Source organism: Abrus precatorius, unplaced genomic scaffold, assembly GCF_003935025.1.
Source record: "Abrus precatorius isolate BTA unplaced genomic scaffold, Abrus_2018 Scaffold6, whole genome shotgun sequence".
In the NCBI taxonomy this organism is placed as follows: domain Eukaryota; kingdom Viridiplantae; phylum Streptophyta; class Magnoliopsida; order Fabales; family Fabaceae; genus Abrus; species Abrus precatorius.
In genome coordinates this window covers 8,485,476-8,510,933 of record NW_020874406.1, presented here as the reverse complement: position 1 = coordinate 8,510,933, position 25,458 = coordinate 8,485,476, and the positions used below count along the sequence as shown (strand labels likewise).

At 31.0% G+C, this 25,458-nt stretch overlaps 3 protein-coding genes across 3 annotated transcripts; 2 read left to right on the top strand and 1 right to left on the bottom strand.

Moving 5' to 3' along the window:
- The first annotated feature begins 227 nt into the window (after window positions 1-227).
- On the top strand, window positions 228-3,149 carry LOC113868846 (pentatricopeptide repeat-containing protein At4g19220, mitochondrial). Its single transcript, XM_027504788.1, has one exon. It carries the CDS (start codon window positions 300-302, stop codon window positions 3,147-3,149), a length of 2,850 nt encoding a protein of 949 aa, XP_027360589.1. The 5' UTR covers window positions 228-299.
- A 687-nt stretch (window positions 3,150-3,836) lies between these two features.
- LOC113868766 (ABC transporter E family member 2) lies at window positions 3,837-9,118 on the bottom strand. Its single transcript, XM_027504638.1, has 12 exons — window positions 8,894-9,118; window positions 8,605-8,690; window positions 8,412-8,509; window positions 8,213-8,330; window positions 8,040-8,129; window positions 6,531-6,835; window positions 6,220-6,415; window positions 5,692-5,877; window positions 5,332-5,604; window positions 4,609-4,854; window positions 4,366-4,503; window positions 3,837-4,284 (listed from the first exon to the last, which is right to left on the bottom strand). The coding sequence occupies exons 1-11, from the start codon at window positions 8,994-8,996 to the stop codon at window positions 4,384-4,386; spliced, it is 1,821 nt and encodes a 606-aa protein (XP_027360439.1). The 5' UTR covers window positions 8,997-9,118; the 3' UTR covers window positions 3,837-4,284; window positions 4,366-4,383.
- A 6,526-nt stretch (window positions 9,119-15,644) lies between these two features.
- LOC113869463 (anaphase-promoting complex subunit 6-like) lies at window positions 15,645-24,654 on the top strand. The gene is made up of 16 exons (XM_027505786.1): window positions 15,645-16,278; window positions 16,363-16,497; window positions 17,019-17,092; window positions 17,187-17,226; window positions 17,693-17,738; window positions 17,872-17,951; window positions 18,034-18,215; window positions 18,346-18,471; window positions 18,622-18,696; window positions 19,304-19,429; window positions 19,650-19,719; window positions 19,966-20,048; window positions 21,498-21,611; window positions 21,962-22,061; window positions 22,933-22,968; window positions 24,398-24,654. Exons 1-16 carry the CDS (start codon window positions 16,033-16,035, stop codon window positions 24,500-24,502), a joined length of 1,638 nt encoding a protein of 545 aa, XP_027361587.1. The 5' UTR covers window positions 15,645-16,032; the 3' UTR covers window positions 24,503-24,654.
- Window positions 24,655-25,458: the final 804 nt, after the last annotated feature.

Sequence of the window (25,458 nt, the reverse complement as noted above, 5' to 3'; positions counted from 1 at the left end):
CATCATGCTGCTTTGGAGTTCAAGAGGCTCCACTTCAACAACTATAAGAACCACTATTAATTGAACTAGTTTCAATCCTAGTGTTAATGTTGGGACAAGACCAAACGCACACAGTCATTAATGCAAAATATCATAGTTTAACAACGTTAAAACACTGCTCCAATCTTTTCTACGTGGGACCTGTTACGTAGGAACCATTCTACTGCTATGCATAGCCAACCAAATTGCATAGTTCTCAACTTCACGTTCTTGAGGGCAAGACGGGGTTTTTCATAGCTACAATCCAGAGTGAAGTAAAAATGAGAACATGGGTAGTTTTCCGATTGCCACTAAAGCTCATAACAAGATGGGGCTATAGAAATTTAGCCTTGCTTGGACCAAGAACGTCGTCATCATCCCATTCACTTTTTTCACAGAGCTTCCAAAATGGGAAGTTCAGCATTGTTCAACGATGCAGGGTTCCCATTCTTCCATATGCACCTGCCTTGTTGTCATGTTGTTGTCGTTGTTTCTGCACTATCATTCACCTGTTTGACGAAATGCAACAAAGATCTCTACATTTGAGAGATATCCATTTTGAGGTTGTTATTGATTACATTAAATTGTCCCTCAAAAAACCCAAAATTGTGACTGCCACTGTTGCCCATTGCGCAGTCTTAAAGTTAGGTGCTTTGGCTCACGTTTCCACTTCAACATCTCTACTCACTGTTTATTCTAAGGTTGGGGACTTTACCTCTTCAAGGGATTTGTTTGATGAGATTCACAACAAAGATGTGATTGCTTGGAATGCTATTATTGCTGCATCTCTTGAAAATAATTACTATAGAACAGCAATGGAGTTCCTTGAGAAAATGATGAAGGCACAATGTGGGTTTGATTCCACTACTCTGTTGCTTATGGTATCAGCTTCTTTACATGTGAAAAACTTTGGTCAAGGAAGGGCAATTCATTGTGTGAGTATAAAATTTAGGATGCTAGTGGATATCAGTTTAGGTAATGGTCTTATTGACATGTATGCTAAGTGTGGTGATCTAAGCTCTTCGGAGTGTTTATTTGAAGAAATGGAATATAAAGATGTTGTTTCATGGAATTCAATAATGAGTGGAAGTATTTACAATGGTAATCCTGAGAAAACATTGTGTTACTTCAAAAGGATGACTTTTTTGGAAGAAACAGCAGACAATGTCAGTCTATCTTGTGCTATTTCAGCATCTTCAAGTTTGAGAGAACTGGGTTTTGGGCAGTCCATTCATGGGCTGGGAATCAAACTGGGTTACAGGGACAGTTCACATTTGTCGGTTTCCAACTCTCTCATTTCATTATATTCACAATGTGAAGATGTGGAATCTGCTGAAACAGTTTTCAGAGAAATAGCGCACAAAGATATTGTTTCCTGGAATGCAATGATGGAAGGACTTTCTTCAATTGGAAAGATTAATGAAGTATTTGATCTTCTGGTTGAAATGCAAATAAGAGAGTCTTTCCAACCTGATATAGTGACATTAACTACCATAATTCCACTTTGTGCAGAATTGATGCTCTCTAGAGAAGGAAGGACAATCCATGGATTTGCAATTCGAAGACATATGTTGTCTGATCATCTTAATTTGCTGAACAGCCTAATAGACATGTATTCGAAGTGCAACCTTGTGAAGAAAGCCGAGCTCTTGTTCAATTCTACCGAAGATAGAGACTTAGTCTCATGGAATTCAATGATATCTGGCTATTCCTTGAACAAGTATTCTGATGAAGCTCAAATCTTGTTTAGAGAGATGCTGCGTTGGGGTCCAAATTGCAGCTCATCAACTGTTTTTGCTATTCTTTCTTCTTGCAACTCTCTTAATAGTGTCCACTTTGGAAAATCTGTTCACAGCTGGCTGTTGAAATCTGGATTTTTGAACCACGTTCTTATAGTAAATTTTCTCATGCACATGTATATCAATTGTGGAGATTTGACAACCAGTTTCTCAATTTTGCATGAGAATTCTGCTTTAGCAGATATAGCTTCATGGAACACTGTAATTGTGGGCTGCATACGAGTTGAACATTTTAAAGAGGCTTTAGAGACTTTCAAGTTGATGAAACATGAAACTCCTTTCAACTATGACTCCATAACCCTTGTAAGTGTCTTGTCAGCCTGTGCAAACCTGGAATTATTCAGCCTAGGAAAATCTATCCATGGCCTTGCTCTTAAATCTCCTTTAGCATCAGATACTCGTGTTCAGAACTCGCTAATTACCATGTATGACAGGTGCAAGGACATCTACAGTGCCAGAGTAGTGTTTAAACTCTGCTCCATTCCCAATCTATGCTCATGGAATTGCATAATTTCTGCTTTCTCTCATAATGGAGAAAGTAGAGAAGCATTGGAACTATTTCATCATCTTCAATTTGAACCAAATGAGATCACCATTGTTAGTGTTCTCTCTGCTTGCACTCAAATTGGTATCCAAAGACATGGAAAACAAGTTCATGCCCATGTGTTCAGAACTTGCATTCAAGATAATTGTTTCATAGCAGCAGCTCTTATAGATTTCTATAGCAACTGTGGAAGATTGGACACTGCTGTCCAAGTATTCAGGCATTCAGAGAAGTCTGAATCAGCTTGGAATTCAATGATTTCTGCATATGGATATCATGGAAATGGAGAAAAAGCAATCAAACTCTTCCATGAAATGTATGAATCAGGAAAAACGGTGACCAAAAGCACTTTTGTTAGCCTTTTATCTGCATGCAGCCATTCAGGACTCGTCAAGCAAGGTCTTTGGTACTATGAATGTATGTTGGAGAAATATGGAGTACAACCTGAGACTGAACATCAAGTCTATATGGTTGACATGCTAGGCAAATCAGGTAGATTGGATGATGCTTACAAGTTTGTTAAGGGGTTACAATCCAATGCCAGCTCAGGTGTATGGGGAACTCTCTTAAGTGCATGCAACTATCATGGAGAACTCAAGTTGGGGAGACAAGTTGCTGAACATCTTTTTGAGCTTGAACCTCAAAATGTTGGATATTACATATCATTGTCAAATATGTATGTTGCTGTAGGAAGCTGGAAAGATGCTAATGATTTGAGACAATCTATTCAGGACCAAGGATTAAGAAAACCGGCAGGTTATAGTCTTATTGACGTTGGTTTGGGATAAGAAGAGAGAGCCATTTCATGTCACAAGGCCATGACATTAGCATATGTAGTAGTGTTTACAGATTGCAATCGGTGACTGCTAGCAAAGAGAATTAAACAGACACATTAATGAAAATCTGCATTTAACATTGTGCAAATTAAATGTAATGATACATCACTCGGATTTTTTTAATTCCGATTCATAATTATTAAACTTTTCAACAACCTTTGTACATTTGTGTCTGACAACAGACAGGGTATGCTTCATGACTAATCTATATTGTCATCGGCAATTGCCTATCACACTGGAACAAGTCCATCAGAAAACAAGACGTTTTATTTTTTTTGGAAGTTTCAATTCTGTAATTTATGCGTTTAAAATTTTTTTCTCCGATAAAATCACAAATTTAGGTCACCGAAAACAAACTACAAAAAGGCATACTACGGTTACTCCAAACCAAAATAGTCTGGCAGGGTGAGAACCGCGAAAAACATCTAAAATAGCTTATTCTTCCATTATTTCATTTATTTTTATAATATAGTATATTTTACTTGTCTAGGTCAACTAATTAAAATATTACCCAATTATAATCTATCATGTTTATAAGAGACCCATTTTGCAGAGTTATTTCATGCCATTGAGAAGGTATAGAGATTAGTCTTAAATTATTTCGTGACAGTGTATAAGAACCACCCGCAATTTTATCTTAAAAATATAAAGATATCCATTAAAATATCAACCCTCTCAACAATATATTCAAACACGAGATGTCTATCTAAATCAACATGGGAATGAACGTAAACTTCGTTACATACTCAACTGATAAATTATGGCTATAAACTCAATCTGGCATCATGAGTGTTCCTCTGGATTTGGGACATCAAATGAAAACCATTACCAATATGAACTCAAGTAATATTCAGATTCACCCACCAAGTCATACCAAAATTGGTGATGAGTAACTGCACTAAGTATTAGGGAAAATATACAAATACACCAACCAACAAATGGCCTGCATGCAGGCCCTTCTATCCATTGAGATAGATGCCTTCAATAGAAAAAATGACAATCTTATATGTGAAGGCATCAAAAGAATCAAATCTGAGATCCCATGAAAAGCTCAAACCGGCAAACTGTTGCGTTGGTGAAAGAACAACTGCAACAATAAAAAACATAGTCAGTTTCCATTTGCCATGAAAAGCATTCTAAGAGAAATAACAAATGCACAAGGATGAACCTGCCCATAAGTATAAACTCAGTCATCAAGGTAATAATAAGACCCAGCAGACTTCTGCTCTCTGTCCTTGGTTGAATCAATTTTGTTGATCCTTGGGCGAAAATTAGTTGGGTCTCTTCTAAATGTGATATCAAGATGCTGAAGTGACAAAATACATTAGATATATCATGCAAATACAAGCACAGAGCACAAAACATCAAAAGGGAATAAGTAATGGAACGATTGGAAAGTACTGAAACTTACTGATAAGAAAAGATTCATCCCAGTCAACAATGATTGAGGAGAATTTGCAGTACAATCAATTGATGGTTGACCCTCATAAACAATAACTCTGTCTGCAAGATATGTTGCCATGATGAAATCATGCTCGACAACAAAAGCTGTTTTCTTTGCATGAAGAATAAACCTCTTAATGACTTTGGCAGCGTGAATTCGCTGTTCAGAATCTAGATATGCACTTGGCTCGTCAATCAGATAGATGTCTGCAGGCTGTTATGCCAGAAAAGTGGCGGATCAGAACTTTGAATGTTATTTAGTTTGAAATGAAGAGAGGCAAACATGTTATGGGACAAAGAGAAGCACAAAACAAAACAAAAACAAGTGATACAGTTCCAAAAATCTGCCCACAGCATTCACATAGATATCTGCAGGATGCTCTAGTAGAACTGTAATGCATCCGGAAACATTTTGCATTTTAGTTTGAAAACATACCGTACACATTTAAGAGACAGAAAGCACGCAACAAATTCAAGTAGTTCCAAAAATCTTGACAAAGGGTTAGTACTAAACCCATTCATCATATATATATATATGGAAATACATCCTGCCTGATATCACTGGCCAATAGGAAACTATGAGAGTATTCAAGAATGCAAAGAAGAAAGAAAAATAGCATAGAGACATTAGAATTGAGATTAAGATGCATAAACAATCTGAAGCAGTTCTTCTCGATGAAATTTATAATACCTTTCCAAGACAGAGACATAATGCAACTCTTTGCAACTCTCCACCAGAAAGATTCACAACTTCTTGGTCCATTAACTGCTCTATAAGAAGTGGCTTCATCACATCAGATACAAACTGGGGATGAGTATACGCATCACGTATTTTTTGATGTAGCAAGTGTCTAACAGTTGATTGGAATTTTGGGCTAATCTTCTGAGGCTTGTATGAAACATTAAATTCTGGCATCTCAGCATCAGATCCCCCTTCTACGGAGTCAGGTTTCAATAAACCAGCCTGAATAATAAAAATAAGTGAGGTGAAGGGATATGCAGAAGAATTACTCATTTCTATTAAGAAAAAGAAAGTGACTAAAAGAATTACCAGCATACGAATAAATGTTGTCTTTCCTGTCCCATTCTCACCCAACATCACAATAATCTGAGAATCAGTAAATTCTCCTTCAACTACACGAAGCTTGAAATTGCCTTGTGTTTTCGTCATGGTTGGGTATTTGTATCGAGCATATGTCTGAGCTTCCTCAGCACTTTCCTGTGGGGTCTCAGCAACCTAGACACAACAAGAGTAGCATGAGTTCAATAAAATTGAAAGATTTTATATTTTAAAATTCAGTACTGAAATTTACAGTATCAAAAAATTAAGCACTGACTTACAATACTTGAAAATAAATTTAGTTTAAGGTGCTGATCGTATGAATTCTAATAATGTAAATGATGCAACACCAAATGAAATAATTGTTGCTTAATATATTCAGTGACCTCCCACATGCTAACTATTTCCAGCCTTTCTTTACTCAATTTTAATGTAGGCATGTTGAAACAAACACCACCAAATCAATTACAGAGCTGAATCTTTTCATGTTCACCACTCAAATGCATAGATTATACATACCTTGAAGGTAAGAGAGTCATCTCGGAACCTTAGATTTTCTGTTGGAACAAAGCCAGCCAAGAAGATGTTAATTCCTTCTCTGACAGAGAAAGGAAGTGTTACCACTCCATATGCACCAGGTTTTCCATACAAACAGCAAATGAAGTCTGATAAGTAGTCCAAGACACTAAGATCGTGCTCGACAACAATGACATAGCTGGGAAAAGAGATGCAGACAAATTCAATATTTATTGTCAGAAGTAATTCAGCAAAGTACACGTGATATAAGTCAAGATATTAAGCAGGAACTAATGAGAGAAAAGGGCACAAACCTATTAGGCCTAAGTAATGATCGAATAACTTGGGCTGCTTTCAGCCTCTGTTTCACATCAAGATAACTAGAAGGTTCATCAAACATGTATATCTCAGCATTCTGGATGGCAACTACCGCAATGGCAAATCTTTGGAGCTCACCACCAGAAAGATCACCAACATTACGATCTATAACCTGATTAAGCTCAAGATCAGCACAAAGCTCCTTCTTCATATCTCTCTCATCTTTCTGATCTAGCACCTGACCCACATTCCCTTGCACCGCTTTTGGAATATGGTCAACATATTGAGGCTTGATGATAGCCTATATCATTACCAAATATTAAAGTAAGCATAAATACTAGCAGGAAGAAAAAATTGCTTTCTTAATCACTACACTATCTTATCAAGACAAAATTCAAGTAATAACTCAAAGTTAATGAACATATATATTCAGAAAAATGTAAGTAGAACAAAAGCTAGCCTGTCAAACAAAGATAAAAGGGAGTGTTCAGAAAGAATGGATAAAGAGTGCTGCAAAGCCTGCAACATATTATATAACTATTACAATGTCCTTAGTTCAAACACTTATGTTTGTACATTATAGAACAGTGTATAAAATAGTGATCACAGCAGCACCGTGGCATTATGGCATCACAGAATTTCTGTATCTGTACAAAGTATGGTGTCCATGGTGGAAATTGCAGCTATGACAAAAAAAACAGTAGTTTAAGGGTTAAGAAAAGAAGGAAAAGTCAGTCACTCTATGTGACTATCATTTCTGAAGGGTAATGCATTCATCCCACTCACTCCACACATAACCCTCCAGACACAAAAAAAGAACTCCAGATATGTGGCAGCAGTCCTCTGAACACCCTCCTCCAGTCATCTCCGATGAGTTCATGTCAATCTCAAGTCAGTCTCAGGCAATGGCACATATTTTTTTCCTCTGTTTTTTTGCTCTTCCTTTAATTCTTTCTCTCCCTAGGGTAACTGGCAAATAGGATTAGATTTTTAATTTATCTGTCTTGTTTTCTGTTTTCAAATTGTTAATTGAACCTGATAGTTTCCACGTTCTTGTGAACTCATGATAAAGTTTGTGAGTCGCAATATTTCTGGTGAATTCTATATGTTCGTAGTTGATTGTTTTTCATTTTATTATTTTTTTCTTTTATTTATCATATTCAGCAGTTTTCAGTATAGTTTTGTATACACATTACTTTTAAATTAAATCCACTGTTGTCCACAAGATCATCCATCATAAATAACATTGCAATTGAATAATAAATTTCCTGGCACTATTTCCAAATCATTGTATCTCTTCTCATTTAATGCAATCCTAGCAAAATAGGTTCACTGACTCTAACATCACATGACCTAATTGGTCAAGTACGAAGATTAGAAAGAAAATACAAGATCCAAATTGGAAAATCACACAGGCATTAAGGAGGACATAATCATTTGTTCAGTTTCACACTGCCACAGAGTCCAAATCATTAAGACATCATTGACTAAGCCATGGCCATCACCTTTAAATCATCCTCAAGAATTCGAGTAAAGTAATTCTGCAATTCAGATCCTCGAAAATAGGTTAAAATTTCCTGCCAATCAGGGGGATTCTGCAGACAAAAATGTAAATTAAACGAATGCAATAAAACCTCAAACAAGTTGGCTGTAGAGAAATGATAAGATCAGTTATTACAGTGAAACGACCCAAGTTCGGTTTCAATTTCCCAGCCAAAACTTTAAGGGCAGTGGACTTTCCAATTCCATTTGTCCCAACCAACCCAAGCACTTGCCCTGGCCTCGGCACTGGCAACCTGTGATCACAACTCACTCCATCACAAACTAAACAAAACAGATAACCACCAATTTCGGGAAAATGCAGCAAAACAACTCACCTATGCAGCTTAAAAGTATTAGGACCATATCTGTGAGTGGTGTCTTTATCCAAGTCCTTTGGCAAGTTGATAATCTGGATAGCTTCAAAAGGACATTTCTACGCCAACCGACAACAATCTCATCACAAAATGACATAAACCCCACCAAGTAGAAGCAAAAAGATGACAACCACAAAAATAGCATCTTCAATACCTTAACACAAATACCGCATCCAATGCACAATTCCTCAGATATGTAAGCAATCTTCGACGCTGAAGTAACCTCAATACACAGTCTACCTGTAATCACACACATAAACTAATCAGTCCCTTTAAACCCCATCCAAATAAAAACACATAAATACTGCAACAAGATAAAAATAAAATAAAGCCCACAATCCATACACCAACTATAGTTTAGAAATTTGAAGCGAGCTGGGGAATTAGGGCACAAAAAACTCCAGCCCAGAACTGAGGTCCAGAAGGGGAAAATCAGATCTTACCGGTTCTGACAACGGGGCAACTCTTCTTGCACTCTTGACGGCACTTTTTGGGTTTGCACCTGTCGTTGCTGACGATGGCAATACGCGTCAATCGATCGGCCATGTCGCCACGAACACTTTCGATGAATTGAAGAGTGAAATTTCTTAGGATGTGATCGGAGAGGTAAAGAGAATGGGAGAGGCGTGTGGTGGAAACGTTCACGCAGAGGTGGAGAAAAGCATATTGCAAATACCAAAGCTAGCTAACTTAGGGTAGGGTTACTTGCTTCACCGTGCAACTGGAATCGGGTCTATGGGTCGGTTTCAATCCGAAATTCAAACCTATCCAATTTTACATGGATCCTATTAAGACTGGGCTGCTGCATGCACAGAACTCCAGCAGGTCTGAATAATCTTATAAAATCAATTTCCTTATTTAATAATTAATATTATATTACATGTTATATATAATTATTTTTTAATTTTAAAGTTTTTTATATCGTTTTTAGTTGTAAGTATTTTTTATTACTTTATAAAATAAATATTAAATAAAATATACTTATTGTTTAAAAATATGCAATGTAATTAATATTTTATCTATTTAATAATTAAAATGATTTATAAAAATAAATAAATTTTATAATTTTCATTTTATATATATACATATTTTATAAATCTGAGAATTAGATTAATAAAACTAAAATCCAAACCTCATTACTTTTTTGTTTTGTGAAACCACTACTTCTGTTTTCTTTTTATTATTTTGTGATTAAAACTATGGGAAAAAAAAAGGATGGCTTCATCTAATTTTAAAAGGAATATACTATTTACAATTGTAAAATAATTTTGAATTCGTACTTTAAATATAGAGGTGGACAGGTGGTCAGTGAATTTTACTTTCTCAATTAACATGTCTTCTATATTATATCTCTCTAAGAAAATTTACTTGCACTTATGACAAGATTTTTGAATCAAATCCTTGATCAATTACGTTAACTTAGGTCATTGGCACAAATTCTGAGATTTTTCCTTGTATGGTTGAAAATAAGTGAAAAATTATGTATGAGTAAACAGATTAAAAATGCCAAATGAACAGTTATATATAATCAAAGTTTTTAATTGCAATTATAGTAGATGCAAAAGTAGCTCATAGTGATGGATTGAAGTGGTCACTCGCATAATATAAGAAATTTGTAAGTGATTTAAAACATGTTGTATTATCACTCACATTAAGTTATGTATCAATTTTTTTATATAAATTATAAAATTTATACACATGCCACAGTATATTTGTTGAGGACTACATGGCCTAGACCATGCAATCATTTTCCCACGTAACACTGTGATTTTAACCATAGTACACAACTGAAATTTACAATATACATCCCACGTGTCAGAAGAATGTTTTGAACAGCATTTTTTTCATCTAGGAATGTGAAATTCATGTAAAAGAAAACTAATGAAGCTTCACTAATTTGACGCCTGACGAATACACGTGATTCATCTTCAAATGCAGCTGCATGATTGCAATGACTATTTATGGAATAATATTATGAGGAAAACAAATGTTGATACCCTATGGAAAGCTCAAGCTGCTGCGATGTAAAGTTCGTAAAACAAGTATATGGGTCCATCACGAGACATGTTGGCAGACACAAGACAAGACAGTGAAATGCATGTTTAGTTTAGATTAATTTATGATTGTATTTTAATTACATTTAATGCTATAAAATTAATTTTATCACAATCATTTATACTCAACTTTAAATTAAACTACACTAAATTTATTATCATTCTTCAACCGAGAATAATTTATACATGCAATTTACATGACAAAATTTTAGTAAGAGTTAACTGCATTGACTAACATCTTTATCTTTATATCTTTATATTTATATATATAAAATTAGATAAGTTTTGAAGAAAAATTTGGTATGAGTTTTGAAAAAGAATTTATCTTTACTCTTTAACATATTAATTTTTATATAATAATTAATTAATATTTAAGGTCATCTTGAATTGTTTAATTCAAATAAGTTAAATATATTTATTTTTAATTAACAATTTTGATATATCTTTATCTTTAAAATTGTCTTAAATGATTTAATTCAAATTAGTTAAATATATTCATTTCTAATCAGCAGTTTTGATATATTCAAAAAGTACATCGCTTGCGACATATTTAAACCTTAATATTAATGTTTATTTTAAATTTTATTATTAAAAATTGATAACTGATAAAATTATGAAAAACTCTTGAATTTTAAATTAAGTTTAATATAAAAATAAAAACAAAAATAAATAAATAAAATATCTTAAAGTGAGAAAGAAAATGTATTTTATTTGGTATATATAAGTGAAAATACATGTTATTTACTCTAAATAAAATTTTAAACTAAAATTTTGTCAAAATGGCGCCTACTATTTCAATGCTTTCTAAAATATGACCTCAAAAGGTAGATTGGAAGATAAACGTTCGAATCATTCATTTATGATTTTTTATGAGTTTTGAAATAAAACTCAAGTCAATAGAATAGACATAACTTTAGTCAATGAAAAGTTGAAGTTTTTAGATTTCTTTAGTCGAAGTGCATAATTTTTTATTATTATTTAATTCCTCCACAATTCTCTCATTATTTTAGAATTCAAAGATTCATTATACTGTTATGAAGGATATTATACCACTTTATGAAAAACTACTCCATTAAGGCAATGTGTATATTATAAAAAATTTTATGGTGAAAAGAAGATGTGCACCACCAAAAACAAATGAAAGTTGAAAGTTAAATTTGATGGCAATCACCAAATTTTTAGAAGTTAAATGTGACAACATCTGTTTTAATTATTTTGATTTTGTTCAATTCTAAAAAAATTTAAGTGGGTTAGATGAACTATATCTAATTTTAAGTGACAACATGTGTATATATAATGATTTACTTTAAATTTTATTCTTGAAAAATGATAATTTATATATGATTAATGAGAAATAGTGGAATGAGTGAATAAGAATTGATGAGTATATATATATATTCTAAAGGTCATATATGTTACATTTGAATTTGTTATAAATAATCAAATGAAAGTTATATGGACAGACATAAAATATTTAATAAAGATAAAGAAATTATATTTTATTTAGTGTGTGTATATATATAAATTTTTTTTAACCTTAATATTAACATATAGGATCATTCATAAAGAATAGTATAATGAATAAATTATATTTAATTAGTTTATATATTTAAAAGGTCATACAACAATGAAATAATAAAAATTAATATTAATTTAGTATTTATAACTTTAATATTAACATATTAGTGCATTTATTCTTGTAAAGTTTATGACAATTTTGAATTTTTATATTAATGTTTTACCTTAAATTTTATTATTACTTTAACTTTTGATATTACTATAGTTATTACGTAACTAAACCAGTTTATATAAAATTAATTAAAAATTTATTGACTATGTGTATACTATGCATACGTTATTTATAAATTGTTTATAAAATTCTTTACTTTTTATATAGTGCACGCATATATTAAAGATAAACTATTTGTAAAAATTATTAAGTTGAAATTAGTATTTTATTTTCAAACTTAAAAATTATACATTCTTTTACAATTACCTAATTACAAATAATTATTTAAAAAAAAATTACCTTATATAAAAGTACATCTGTTTCAAAATTTGCTTTCAAAACTGTGTTAATTTAATATAATTAATATAGTTATTTTTTTTAGCTTTATTTTTTAATATTAATGCATTTTTTCTTACAAAGCTGAAGGTAATTTTAAATTTTAATACTGATGATTTACTTTAAAATTTAATTTAGTACAATTAACATATTTACACGTTTTATTTTTTGACTATGCATTTATTCTTGTAGAAGTTTAAGATAATATTGAATTTTAATATTAATAATTTACTTTAAATTTTATTATTGAAATCTGATACTTTGTATCTAATTAATGAAGAATAGTGAAATGAATAAATAAAAATTATTAAATTTATATATTTAAAAGATCATGCAACAATAAAATGAATAAGAATTACTATTAATTTAGTGCGATTAACATATTTACATGTTGTTTTAGAGCTTTAATATTGACATATCAATGTATTTATTCTTTCAAAGTTTAAGACAGTTTTGAATTTTAATATTAACGATTTACTTTACATTTTATTATTATAACATACATAATTGGTATTTGATTAATGTGGAACAGTAAAATGAATAAATAAGAATTACTAAATTTATGAGTTTATATATTCAAAAAGTCATACAACAATAAAATGAATAAAAATTATTATTAATTTAGTGTGATTAATATATTTACTCATTTCTTTGTAACTTTAATTTTAACATATTCAAAAGGGCATGCATGTTACATTTTAAAATGTAACATGAATAATCAAATAATTTTAATGTTATAAATACAATTAAATGGTACACATTGATATTTATTATTTATTTTATTTTAATATAACTTTAAGTTATTTTTTTCCTATTCCAAGTTGTTCTTTTTTATTTTTTAGAAATTCAAATGAATAGCCGCATTTTAGTTGACTGTAAAAATTTTAGATTTCAGTGATGTTTTGCCCAAATAATTTTCACAAATTGTATAACTAAAGTTTAAAACCTAAAGCGATGTGAAACACATTAAAGAAATTGGAACTTAAAAAGCATGTTTTACTGCAAAAGAATCACAATAACTTATTAAAATCAACTCTAGGTGTTAATGACAATGCCATTCTTTCTATATCTCTTTTACCATATTTCAATTTTACACAATAGGAAGTAATAATCAAAGTTAGTGAAGTAAGTTATTATCTTTTATGTTGAAATTTTATCTTAGTAACATGATAAATATAAAATGATTTTTTATCATTGAAACTTCACAAACAAATGTAAGATCAGAGGACATTAATGAATAACAAAATACTGATATTGAGTTTGATAATAAAATATTTACAAATAGAAGTACGATAAAAACATATTTATTTCTTTAACAATAATAATTACTGATTTCAAAGTCTAAATATATGTAATTATTTTATTATATCAATTATAGATTATTGAGATATTAGAGATCCCAATTATAAGTGTCAATTTTGTCGGACACTAATATGGTATTCAGAAAAAGTTAAAAAAATAGTTAATCTAAATTCTTTCAAATTTTTCTTATGAAAAAAAAAAAGTACAAAAACTGTCACAAATGTAATGTACAAGAAATTTTTTTGAAATTTAAATTAAGTTTATTATAAATTTTATGACTTTTCTTTTTAATTAATGTTAATATAAGAGAAAAATATTTCATAAAGTTATATATTATATTTTTTTTCCAATTATTAATATTTTTATTAATAATAATATTAACATATATTAATTAATTTTAAACTTTCAAATAATTTAAATATGATTACTGACTCATAAATTTTATATTATATTAATATGTATAATTTTAATTGATATAAGAATTTATTTTTGTATTTAATAAAATTATTATTCTTTTTTATTTTCTATTTAAACCTTAATTAAAATTATAAAGTATATAAAAATTTGCATATGAAAATTGATTTATCATAATTTTTAATGTATTTATATTGAATATTATTGAATATAATATAGTTTTATTATTATATATTTTTATATTTAAATAATAAATTTTTATTTTAAACTAAAATAATTTAATATAAAATATAAATAACTTTCTATGATATATAAATATATTTACTAATTTATAATTAAATTATTTTTAATAAAATTTATAATGTTTAAAGTCACATATAAATTATTTTTAACTATTATATTTATTTTTTATAGATAATTTATTTTAAAAAAAATCAAAATTTTCATTTAATATTTTTTATGTTTCTATTATATTAAAAATAACTAATTTTATATTTAAATTATAATTATTTTTAAAATATATATATATATATATATATGTAAATCCGTACAACACATAAACATATTTACTAGGTATAAGATAATTAATATTTTTTATTTCTAAATTTGTGTATTATATAATTTTGTAAAATAAAATATATTTTTAGTATTTATAAATATAATTAATATTTATTTTATTCTTTCAATATTTTAGTTTTATAAAATATGTTTTTAGTATATTGTAAGTTTAATGCAATATATAAAATATTTTATATTTTAAATTTTAAAATAATGAGTTAAGTAATGAATATATAATTTAACAAAAAGAGTTTAAATTATGATATGTGATAGTAATTTTAAAAATATAAAATAGACTTATTCAGTAAAAAAATTAATATTTTTTATTTTTAAATTATATGTTGTACAACTTTGTAAGATAAAATATATAATTTTATTATTTTAATAAATTTTGTCTTAAAAAACTTTAAACATATTAAAATTTATTTTTTGATTATAGATCCTTATATTGTAGCACATATATATATATATTACATTATTATAAATTAATTATAAGAGTATTTTTAAGCTTTATAAAATTAAATTTATAATTTTATAAATTAAAATAATATTTAAGTTTAATTCTTTTATTTTTAAAACTAATTTATAAATATTTAAAAGTATATTATAAATCTTAATGTAATATATGAAATAATTTTATTATTAATAATAATATATAATAATTAATTTTAAGATTTAAAATAATTTAAATATTTTATATAATTATTAATTATAATATTATACTATAAGATAATAATTTATCCGTGGATCGCAGTCACGTTCTTAATATTTATAAACAAGAGCACAAAGTTGTTTGAAACTAAATAACAAGAAAAGGTTATTCCCTGTCAACAATGACATTGGTTACTCCTTCAGTCCCCAAAAAAACGACCGAGGCCAAAAGCTAAAATGGTACATACAGCAACAATAGACATGAAAAGGGCAATGCTTTCCTGCAGCAACTACAAATGTGCACTCTTGGTCCACATCACAAATTGGAGCCGGGTTGAACGGCACGGATTGTAGGCACCCACATTTTTTTCCCGCGTTTGATGACATCTGAATTTAAAATTAAACTTGAATTATTTCTTTCTTATTTTCGGAAAAAAATTATCATAAGTGTGTTAGATCAAGTCATTTGACTCATCTGTGTGATACAACTAAGGTATAAGAAAACCCTAGTGTAAGAGTAGAGGGTTCCGAAGTGAAAATGGGGGAGGAAGAGATCGAGAAGCTTCGCGGAGTGGTGAGGGACTGCGTGAGCAAACATCTCTACTCCTCCGCCATTTTCTTCGCGGACAAAGTCGCCGCCTTCACCAATGACCCCGCCGACATCTACATGCAAGCCCAAGCTCTCTTCCTAGGCCGCCACTACCGCCGCGCCTTCCACCTCCTCAATGCCTCCAAAATCGTCCTCCGTGACCTCCGATTCCGCTACCTCGCCGCCAAATGCCTTGTAATTATATTATTATTATTATTATTGCTGTTGTTCTTGTTATTGTTGCTGATTGGTAATGACACATGGATGGTGGAATTGAAGGAGGAGCTGAAGGAGTGGGATCAATGTTTGTCGATGCTGGGCGAGGCTACGGTCGATGACGATGGAAATGTTTCCGATACGAAGGACTCCAATGTCATGTACTTGGATAAAGATTGTGAAGACCGTGAAATCAATGTGAGTTATTCTTTTCATTTAACTTTTCTGTTTGTTTTAATGTATGTGCGACTAAATTTGGAAGTGTGATATGTGTGTTTAGTATATGTTGTGTTGTTTAAGTGGCATATGAACAAGGCTAGGGATATGGAAATGATTTGGTGTTATTGTAAGAAGCTATAGATGATCCATTTTGGACGTCTGCTAAAGAAACTGCCATTAATATAAATGGAGAAGACGTGAGAAGTGAATCAAGTGAGTAAAGGCGTTACTTCCGGGTACCGACCTAGGCCTAACACAATATCATTTTGTGTAATTCATATAAAAGGTTTTGATAAGTTTTATGTTGGCTGCTGAAGACCTAACACAGCCCTCCTCATATAAAAGGTTTCATAGATGGAGTATAATATGCCAGAATAGTATTGTAGAAGTGAAATTCTTGAAATGTGAAAAAAAATGGTAGAAGGAAAAAGTTTGGAATATGCCAGAATTTATTTATATAGTTTTTGCTTATTTGAATACATTTTGTTATGCTATAACAGATATCTTCTGCAATATGTTTTTTAAGAGGCAAAGCGTATGAAGCTTTAGAAAATCGTGCCCAGGCTCGACTTTGGTGAGTGAGTATAGTTGCTTTTTGCTTTTGAGAAGAGTTACAAAAGTGTGATCCATGCCAATTTGATTAAAGAAAGCTCACTTTCTTTTAAAAGGTATAAAGCTGCTATAAAAGCGGATCCTTTATGCTATGAGGTATGCATTTATATTCTAATATCTTTACTGTAAGTCAATATCTTGTAATGCTGGGATTTGTCTTCTGAGACTTGCTCATATGGTTGGGATATTTGCTTGCAATTTCCTGATAGGTGTTTCAACATCATCTGATGGAACACCCCTTCCCTTTTCCCTGCCACATCCTTGACTGCCTTTAGGCACTGTACTAGCATTTAAAAAATGCTTATATCCCTTAAACTTCTGTACCAGCTACTACTACAGAAACTGTGTTTATTTTTGTAAGATAGTTTCTCTAAAGTGGTAATTTATTCAATGTAGATCGTACATCATGTCCAGTAGCCTTTAGCTTAGCTTTATAGTGCTCTAATTTATTTTTCCTTTATGGGGATGGGAAAGTATCATTTGTAGTATATGTACTTGCATATTTTTCTCATACACATAGTTATCTAAATTTTCCTTGCTTGTTTGGCAATAATTTTGTCAGGCTTTGGAATGTCTTATTGAGAATCACATGCTTACATGCGAGGAAGGTAGAAGTTTTTCACATATCCATTGGAAATTTCTTTTTCTATCTTTAGCAAAATAGGTTTAAGAAGCAGATTCTCTATTTCAGAAATCATCTTAATATATATCTGTCTTCCTTTTCTGTATGGGGAATATCAGAAGCAAATTTGATCTCATCATTGCAATTTGGTAACGAGGATGGATGGCTCTCATCATTTTATTCTTGTTTGATAAAGAAGGTAACAGCGGATTTCAAGTGGAATTTGCTTCTATCCAAATGTTTTGTACTGATGAAAGATTAATCCCTTATTTGTTATGCAGTATGACAAAGAAAATGTTGTAGAAGCCAAGTTCAGAGATCTTGAGAATGAAAGCTGTAAAAGTGATGAATCCGATCCTTCTTTCTTGCGCACGCTGAAAACCAACACTGATCTATTGTCCTGCAAAGCTGAATACTACCATCAGTGTGGTGAATATCAGAAATGTTTTGAGTTAACTTATGTGTAAGTTGGGGATCTGATCTGGAGACTGAAGTGAGGGTGATATATGGCTCTGGTGTTTTTTCATCATTCAGTGCTCCCATTCCGTTCTCTTTTTATCTTTTTTGACTTAGCTTAAACACTTCTTTTACAGTTTGCTTGAGAAGGATCCTTTCCATCTCAAGAGTACGTTAGTACACCTGGCTGCTGCTATGGAGCTTGGGCATTCAAATGAGCTGTATCTGATGGCATGCCATTTGGTGAAGGATTATCCTCAGAAGTAAACACATTTTAATAATGTTTTTTGTCTTAAGATTTTGCTGCATATAAGAATAAGTTCTTTAATTAGACTTTTGCTTAATATTATTTTTATAGTTGTCATCTAAAGTCTTTTCTATGTATACAATGAGATTTATTGATGTTGTTTTAGGGCTTTATCATGGTTTGCTGTTGGTTGCTACTACTATTGTATCAAGAAGTATGATCAATCCCGCCGTTATTTTAGGTAAACATAACTTGTTATCATAGTTATATAAGACTAATCTTGAAGCATCTAATGCTTATGTTCTTCTTTAAGTTATTTCATTGTAGGAATATTATTCTCTGTTTTTTTTTTTTTTTTTTGGCATGTCAACTATTTTGAAATTTGACTGTTGGACTTTCTTGTTGACTTGAGCACTAAAAAATTGTTATATTTCTCATTAGAAAACTTTATGATTCTTCATTGCATCAGGTTTTTTGTTATATTTGACATTTGATGCATATATCAGTGTTTCATAACAATATTATGCTTGGTAGTGGAGGATTTGTTCTGTTTAATGACATGCTACCAACCCAGCTGTACATAAATGCATATATAATTGGTCCCGAGCTTGGTTGATTGAAATGTGACCTGTTAAGTTTGAGTTGGTCATGTATCTCTGGCCTGAGTTGGATTGCTCAAAGACATCAGTTTCTTTGTCAAGAACTTAAAATTGTTTGTCTAATGTATCATAAAAATTTTCTGTATGAATTTGGATTACCAAGAGCTCCTTATTTATGGATCTGTTGCTATCCAAAATCATTATCAAAGCTTATTATTAAATTTCATTATGTACCAATGTACCATACAGCAAGGCTACTAGTCTAGATGGAACATTTCCACCTGCATGGATAGGCTATGGGAATGCTTATGCTGCTCAAGAAGAGGGTGATCAGGCTATGTCAGCTTACCGCACTGCAGCTCGGTTGTTTCCTGGGTAGGATATTGGTTTTTCCTGTTAAATCTTCCCCCTACCCGTCAAATCACAAAGCAGTAATCAGTATACAATTTCAATTTTCAAAGTTTTGACTTGTACACTATATGCTCACATGCATATATGTGTCTCTTTTGTTTGTTTAAAAACTGAAGTATGAAATCCTCTTATTTTCCATAAATTGTTCTTTTACAGGTTAAATCTTGATGTTCTCTTATTCCAGGTGCCATTTACCAACACTTAACATTGGAATGGAATGCATGCGGACCCACAGCTATAAGCTTGCTGAGCAGGTATATTTTGTAAAGTTGGTTCTATTCAAGGATTGGCTGGGAAGCCTTTCATTGTATTTTTTTTTTTGGCGGGGGGTGTGGGGGAGGAGGGGTTAAATGCCTTCCCACTATATCCTTACAAATCCTATAAAAGATGACTTTCAAAATATTACATATAAAAATGAGTTCTCTTCTACAATTCTGTGTTATTGATGTATACTTTCCCACCCTTATCAAAATGTTAATGTTCCCATATTTTTTTCTCAGTTTTTTATGCAGGCTAAATCAACTTGCCCCTCGGATCCACTTGTGTATAATGAACTTGGAGTTGTTGCATATCATATGAAAGAGTAAGGATAAGTACCTGCTTTGAATTTGTTAAATATATGTAATCATAGTAACAATACATGTTTATCTTTGTATTTCTATTTAGAAGATGATCAGTTGAACTTGATTCTTCCAAGATATATTTTAGAATCCAAAGTTGCATCTGTTGTGTTATGTTTCTCATGAATGCCTATGGTACAAAGGTTGGCTGGTGTTGATTTCATGCTTCCTCCGGGGGGGGGGGTGGTGTTGTCATTCAAGGGTTTTCCAAACTTACAAGCGACTAGGTATGGAATTTTATTGGACTGTCATCAAGAGGGACATTGAAAACTGTATTGTGGAATTACAGTTTGTCAGAAGAACACATATCAAGCACTAGAACCATGGGTGAAGATTCTGTCATGGTGATAGTTGATTGCATGAGGAAGAGCAAGTTTGCATATTTCATTTCACTGTATCACCCTTTTACTTCTAAAGGCATAGCTCATGTGTTTCTCGAAGAGTGGGAATTACAAGTTTTTCTTGAAGAGGCATGCACGCTCTTGAATGGGCATACTGAAGTTCTTACTAAGTGGGTTAGACTTTGTAATCATGACAACACTTTGGGAGGATTTTTCTCTCATTTAGGCTGCTTTTCCAGACTTTCACCTAGAGGACAATGGGCAACTAATTTTTTTTTTTTTTGGGAAGGGGGGGGGGGTTGGATATTGATGGGCCTCTGTAGTGTGGTCCCTAGAATTAAGGAGGTCTACGGTAAAAAGAAAAGGAAAAGCAAGGATAGTTTGGGAAAGAGAGGGTATGAGTTAGTTGTGCAGGACTCTAACCAAAAATACAAGTGGCAGCAACAGATTGGGAAGAAGGATGTGGGAATCACAAATATGGGTGGGGAGTGTGCTCATTGTGGGCAAAGTTGTGGGTTGCCAAAGGGCAGAGATGTCTTCTTTTCTAATTTATCTTTTGTTTGTTCCTTGTTATTTTTCAATAATGCTACATTTTTTCTTTGTAATCAGAACTTGTTCTCTGGACACTGCATTTTAACTCTAGTAAACGCAGTTTCTATCATTCTGTATAAGGCTTCATTATCTTGTGTTATTACTATATAAATGGTTGTGAATTGTGATGAATTAAGTAATTGAGAGAGTGTCATTATGGATTATAAGATTTTGACTGATTTCTTATCATGAGAATAGAAAAGGAAGGAAATTGAGAGTTTGCAACATTCAGTGGAGGGAACTTGTAAAATCTGAAAGGGTAACAACGAACTGGTTCCTTTTTAACAATGTAAAGTTACTCTTCCATTATTATGGGGAAATTGACAACTTCCAAGTTTTTATCTTAAAATAGTCCACCCTCTTTATGTCCAAATTTCTAAACGGCTAGACTTTTTTGCTCAATATTTTGTCAGTCAAGTTTCCATGCACATTAGCAAAATTCAGTGATTTCAACATGATTAATTGTGGCGTTTGATTCAGGTATAAGAAAGCAGTGTGGTGGTTTGAGAAAACATTAGCCTTGATCCCAACCGCTTTATCTGAGATGTGGGAACCGACTATAATCAATCTTGCTCATGCATACAGAAAGTTGAAGTAAGTTGATAAATATCTCAGTAGTCTTCTGACTTGAACTTTTCTTGTCCTCATCTACAGAAAATTTACCATGCAGTTATGTTTTATTTAAGTTGAAACATAGTTTGCCAGAGGATGTTTTATACCCATAATATTTTGTTATTTTCACAATTGCGTTGATTATGTTTTAAATTTTTGTCCTGAATTTTGATGTTTCTGAATTTCCCCAGCCATGAATTTTGATTGAAAGTTGAAATATCAATTTCATGAATTGATAGAAAGTTTAATCTAAATAAGTAGTGCTAATTTGTAAATCATGACTGGTGAAGGACAATATTCTTGATTCTGATCGTCTAAATGAACTGTTTCAGGATGTACCGAGAAGCAATTTTGTATTATGAAAAAGCACTTTCCTTATCAACAAGAAGTGTGAGCACATATGCCGGTCTTGCATATACTTACCACTTGAAGGTATCTTCTTTTGTGTTTTCAAGTATAACATAATGCTTTTGGTAATATGTGCAATGCAAATGTCCTGCTCTTATGTAGTTTTAGCTCTTGCTATATGACTACGCCTAATTTGGATAAGTTTCTAGATAAGTACTTGTAGGAGAAGAAAATGAATATGAAAAATGAATAAAAATTGTTTCATAAGTTAAAAGCAACTTGTTCTCTTTAACTTTTAGAGAAGTCAAAGAAGAAAGTATATTAAATAATAGAGAAGCATAAGTTAATTTTAACTTAGGAGTTTGATTTATTTTATTATTTTTAACTGATAAAGAGTTTGATTTATTTTAATAATTTTTAATTTCTATAAATACTTATTCAGAAGTTTATCTTAAGCCTACGTGTATTTGTGATTTCATTTGGGCAAATAGTCCATGTTGGCTTTTTATCTGAAAAAGCATGTGCTGACGGGGGAATGATCACTCGAGTTTTTGAGATTTTTTACGGGAATTGAGGATGGCTTAAAGATTACTCATAGTACTTAGTTGATGGTTTTTCCTACTAAAATTCTAAATGCATTGACCAATAGAAGTCCTTTAGTTGATGGTTTTTCCAAGTGTACCAACAAAAGCAGAAACGCATTCATTAATGGATATATTTATTGAAAGAAGTTGATACTGGTTTAGAGTAGTGCGTGCGAAAAGAAATAAATTATACTATTTAATGTCAAAGGACGTTTATCTAAACTAAATGCATCTCCTTTTTGGACAAGGCACTCTTGCTCTTTAACGGCTCATACATTCTGAATGTCTCTATTATTACTAGAAAAGTTTTTGTACATCTTTATGTATAAATAAACTTTATTGGACTTTGCTGTCATGTGTAATTCATGCAGGATGACTTCTCTACAGCAATTACATATTATCACAAAGTGAGTAACTGCGATCCAATATTGCTTGTATTATATTCATGATAATGAATCTATGATGCGCGTTTGGTTTTATTTTAGAGCTCTTAAAGCAATTTCTGTCTTGTGTGTATTCATCTTATGCGGTATTTTTTTCTCACTGTACGGTTAGTTTGAACCACTGTTTGCAATATAGTGTCAGGCTGTTAGTGGTGTCAAATTAAATTCAAGTGGACAAGGCTTTCCTAAAGCCAGTCACTTTCCTACTGTGAGCAAAAGGATTTGTCTACCCTTAATTTAGTGGTATCAATCCACTAAATGTAACTGGGTGTACGCCTTTATTTCCTCACTATAATGACAAACTCACTTTAGATGAGTTTTTTTCCCATCATAGAAAGAAGGAGAAATCCTTGGAATATATTTGGTTTGAGAAAATGTTTTATATTTTCATTAGATCAACAATTGTGTTTTATCTAACCAAGTGAGATTGATTTCATGGAATATACAATGTCATTGAACTCTCTCAGAAAATAATTTTTTTGAAATATTGTACATCGTTCAATCTTTTTTAATAATTTCTTCTAAAGTTATTTTGGTTTCTTCCTCTACTCATTTTCACTGGGTTAAATGTCATGCCATCTATTTTCCTCACAAATGCCTCCAGTGAACTTTGGACGTGTCTAAACCATCTTAATTAATTTTTTGTTATCTTTTTCATAATAGGTATTATTTTAATATTTTTGCTTTCACAATAATTTCTTATCTCCTCTTGTGATTACTCATCCATCATAGTATTTTTATTTTTGTCACATTCACTTTTTCTTTTGTGTTGATTCTTTAAGGCTCAATATTCAGTATTATATAACTAGTGGTATAACAATGTAATAAAAAAATTTCTTTCAGCTTGATATACTTTAAAAATCACAATTATTTTTTTTTGTCTTTATCTCCTTTAATTTTGTATTCTAATAAGAAACATTTTTATTAATAATTGTAAAAATATCTAATTTTCATGTTGCTTCAGTACATGGTGTTTTTACTATTTCTTGTATAAATCTCCGCGAATAAGAAATAGTGTTTTAAGTTGATATTTTGTAATCATTAGTGAAAAATGAAACTTCGGCCAAACATATCTCGAGGAGGCACACTATTCAACATTTCACTTGTAAGGTTGTATGGACCATGTTAAAAATGCGCTTATATCTCAAGAAGTTGATAGACATTAATTGTTGAATGGGGGGTGCTTACGTTGGGTAGTGCTAACATAAGAATTTCGCTTCAACTAGTTCATAGTTTGATGAATGTAACCTTTCGAATTATGCCATGTTGACACCAGTGTTAATATTCTTAAAATGACCACCACCTATTAAAGGAATCTCCATGTTCTGATCATTTGTTTGTTTTTTCTTAACATGCATTTGGGGTTTAATAATCATTTTGTTCCTTGTATTAGGCCTTGTGGCTAAAACCCGATGATCTGTTTTGCAATGAGATGTTAAGCTGGGCTCTAATTGATGAAAGCCGAAGTGGCGTTGATCCCAGTCTTGAATTCCGGTGATGTCTGATTTGAATATGGAGGTGCAACTTCATTTACTCCTGTAATATATGTATGTAAACGATACATTAGCTCCAAGTTAATGTATTGCAAATGTGCAATTATTATTATTATTGGCCCTTATATGATTAATGTGTGGCTTTGGTTTAATTTTTACTTAAATTTAGTTTTAATTTTTAATAATTACAATAAAGTCTTCTCACTTTTCCTTTACATTAAACCTTGAAATCCTTGATTTTTTTCGTCAATGGCTGAAGATGAATTTACTGATAAAAATATTTTAAAAGAACAGAGGGTAAACTTGAATAAAATTATAAGGTTTTATGTTAATGTTTAATTATTGTGAGAAATAAGAACATTTAATAATATTTGTTGGATTAAATTTAATCATTCATATTAATTCTTAAAATTAAAAGTTCACATTATGCCGTATTCTCTTTTACTATATATAAAATTCTGTTCAGTGACAATAGTAAACATTTACTCTTTAACCATTTAAGCTTGGAGATAACTCATGATCTCTTACATTTGACCAAGAAAAATTATACAAACTAACATAATTTGATAATTTTTTTATTAAATAATTCCATTTTAAAATATATTATTAGATTAAAAGTTTATTACAAAATATAAATGTACAAATTTAAATTGATCTAAATTTATTTGATTCTCACGTAGAAATTAAAATCAACACAGTATATTCTTTTATGTATAACTTTGTAATAAAATTTTAATTATAAACTAGTTAAATGATGACTTCATTAGCCGTGACAGCATGAATATTGAAAAAATGGTAACAGCGCCGAGTCTAGTATATCAATAATCTAGCTCTATTCTAAAATATTAAATTTTAAAAAGAAATAGAATCATTTAAAAAACTCTGGGATACATTCTTAGGTGAATTTATTAATAAGCAATTTTTTTAATGAAAGATATAAAATGCTTCTCTTTTTTAGTCA

Coding starts and splice junctions, on each gene's coding strand:
- LOC113868846 (XM_027504788.1), top strand. CDS start 300: ATGAGAACATGGGTAGTTTTCCGATTGCCACTAAAGCTCATAACAAGA.
- LOC113868766 (XM_027504638.1), bottom strand. CDS start 8,996: ATGGCCGATCGATTGACGCGTATTGCCATCGTCAGCAACGACAGGTGC. Junction 6,836..8,039: donor TTCTTGAGGATGATTTAAAG/GTGATGGCCATG, acceptor GTAATGATATAG/GCTATCATCAAGCCTCAATA. Junction 6,416..6,530: donor TCATTACTTAGGCCTAATAG/GTTTGTGCCCTT, acceptor CTCTTTTCCCAG/CTATGTCATTGTTGTCGAGC.
- LOC113869463 (XM_027505786.1), top strand. CDS start 16,033: ATGGGGGAGGAAGAGATCGAGAAGCTTCGCGGAGTGGTGAGGGACTGC. Junction 16,498..17,018: donor GTGAAGACCGTGAAATCAAT/GTGAGTTATTCT, acceptor ATGCTATAACAG/ATATCTTCTGCAATATGTTT. Junction 19,430..19,649: donor GCAGCTCGGTTGTTTCCTGG/GTAGGATATTGG, acceptor CTCTTATTCCAG/GTGCCATTTACCAACACTTA.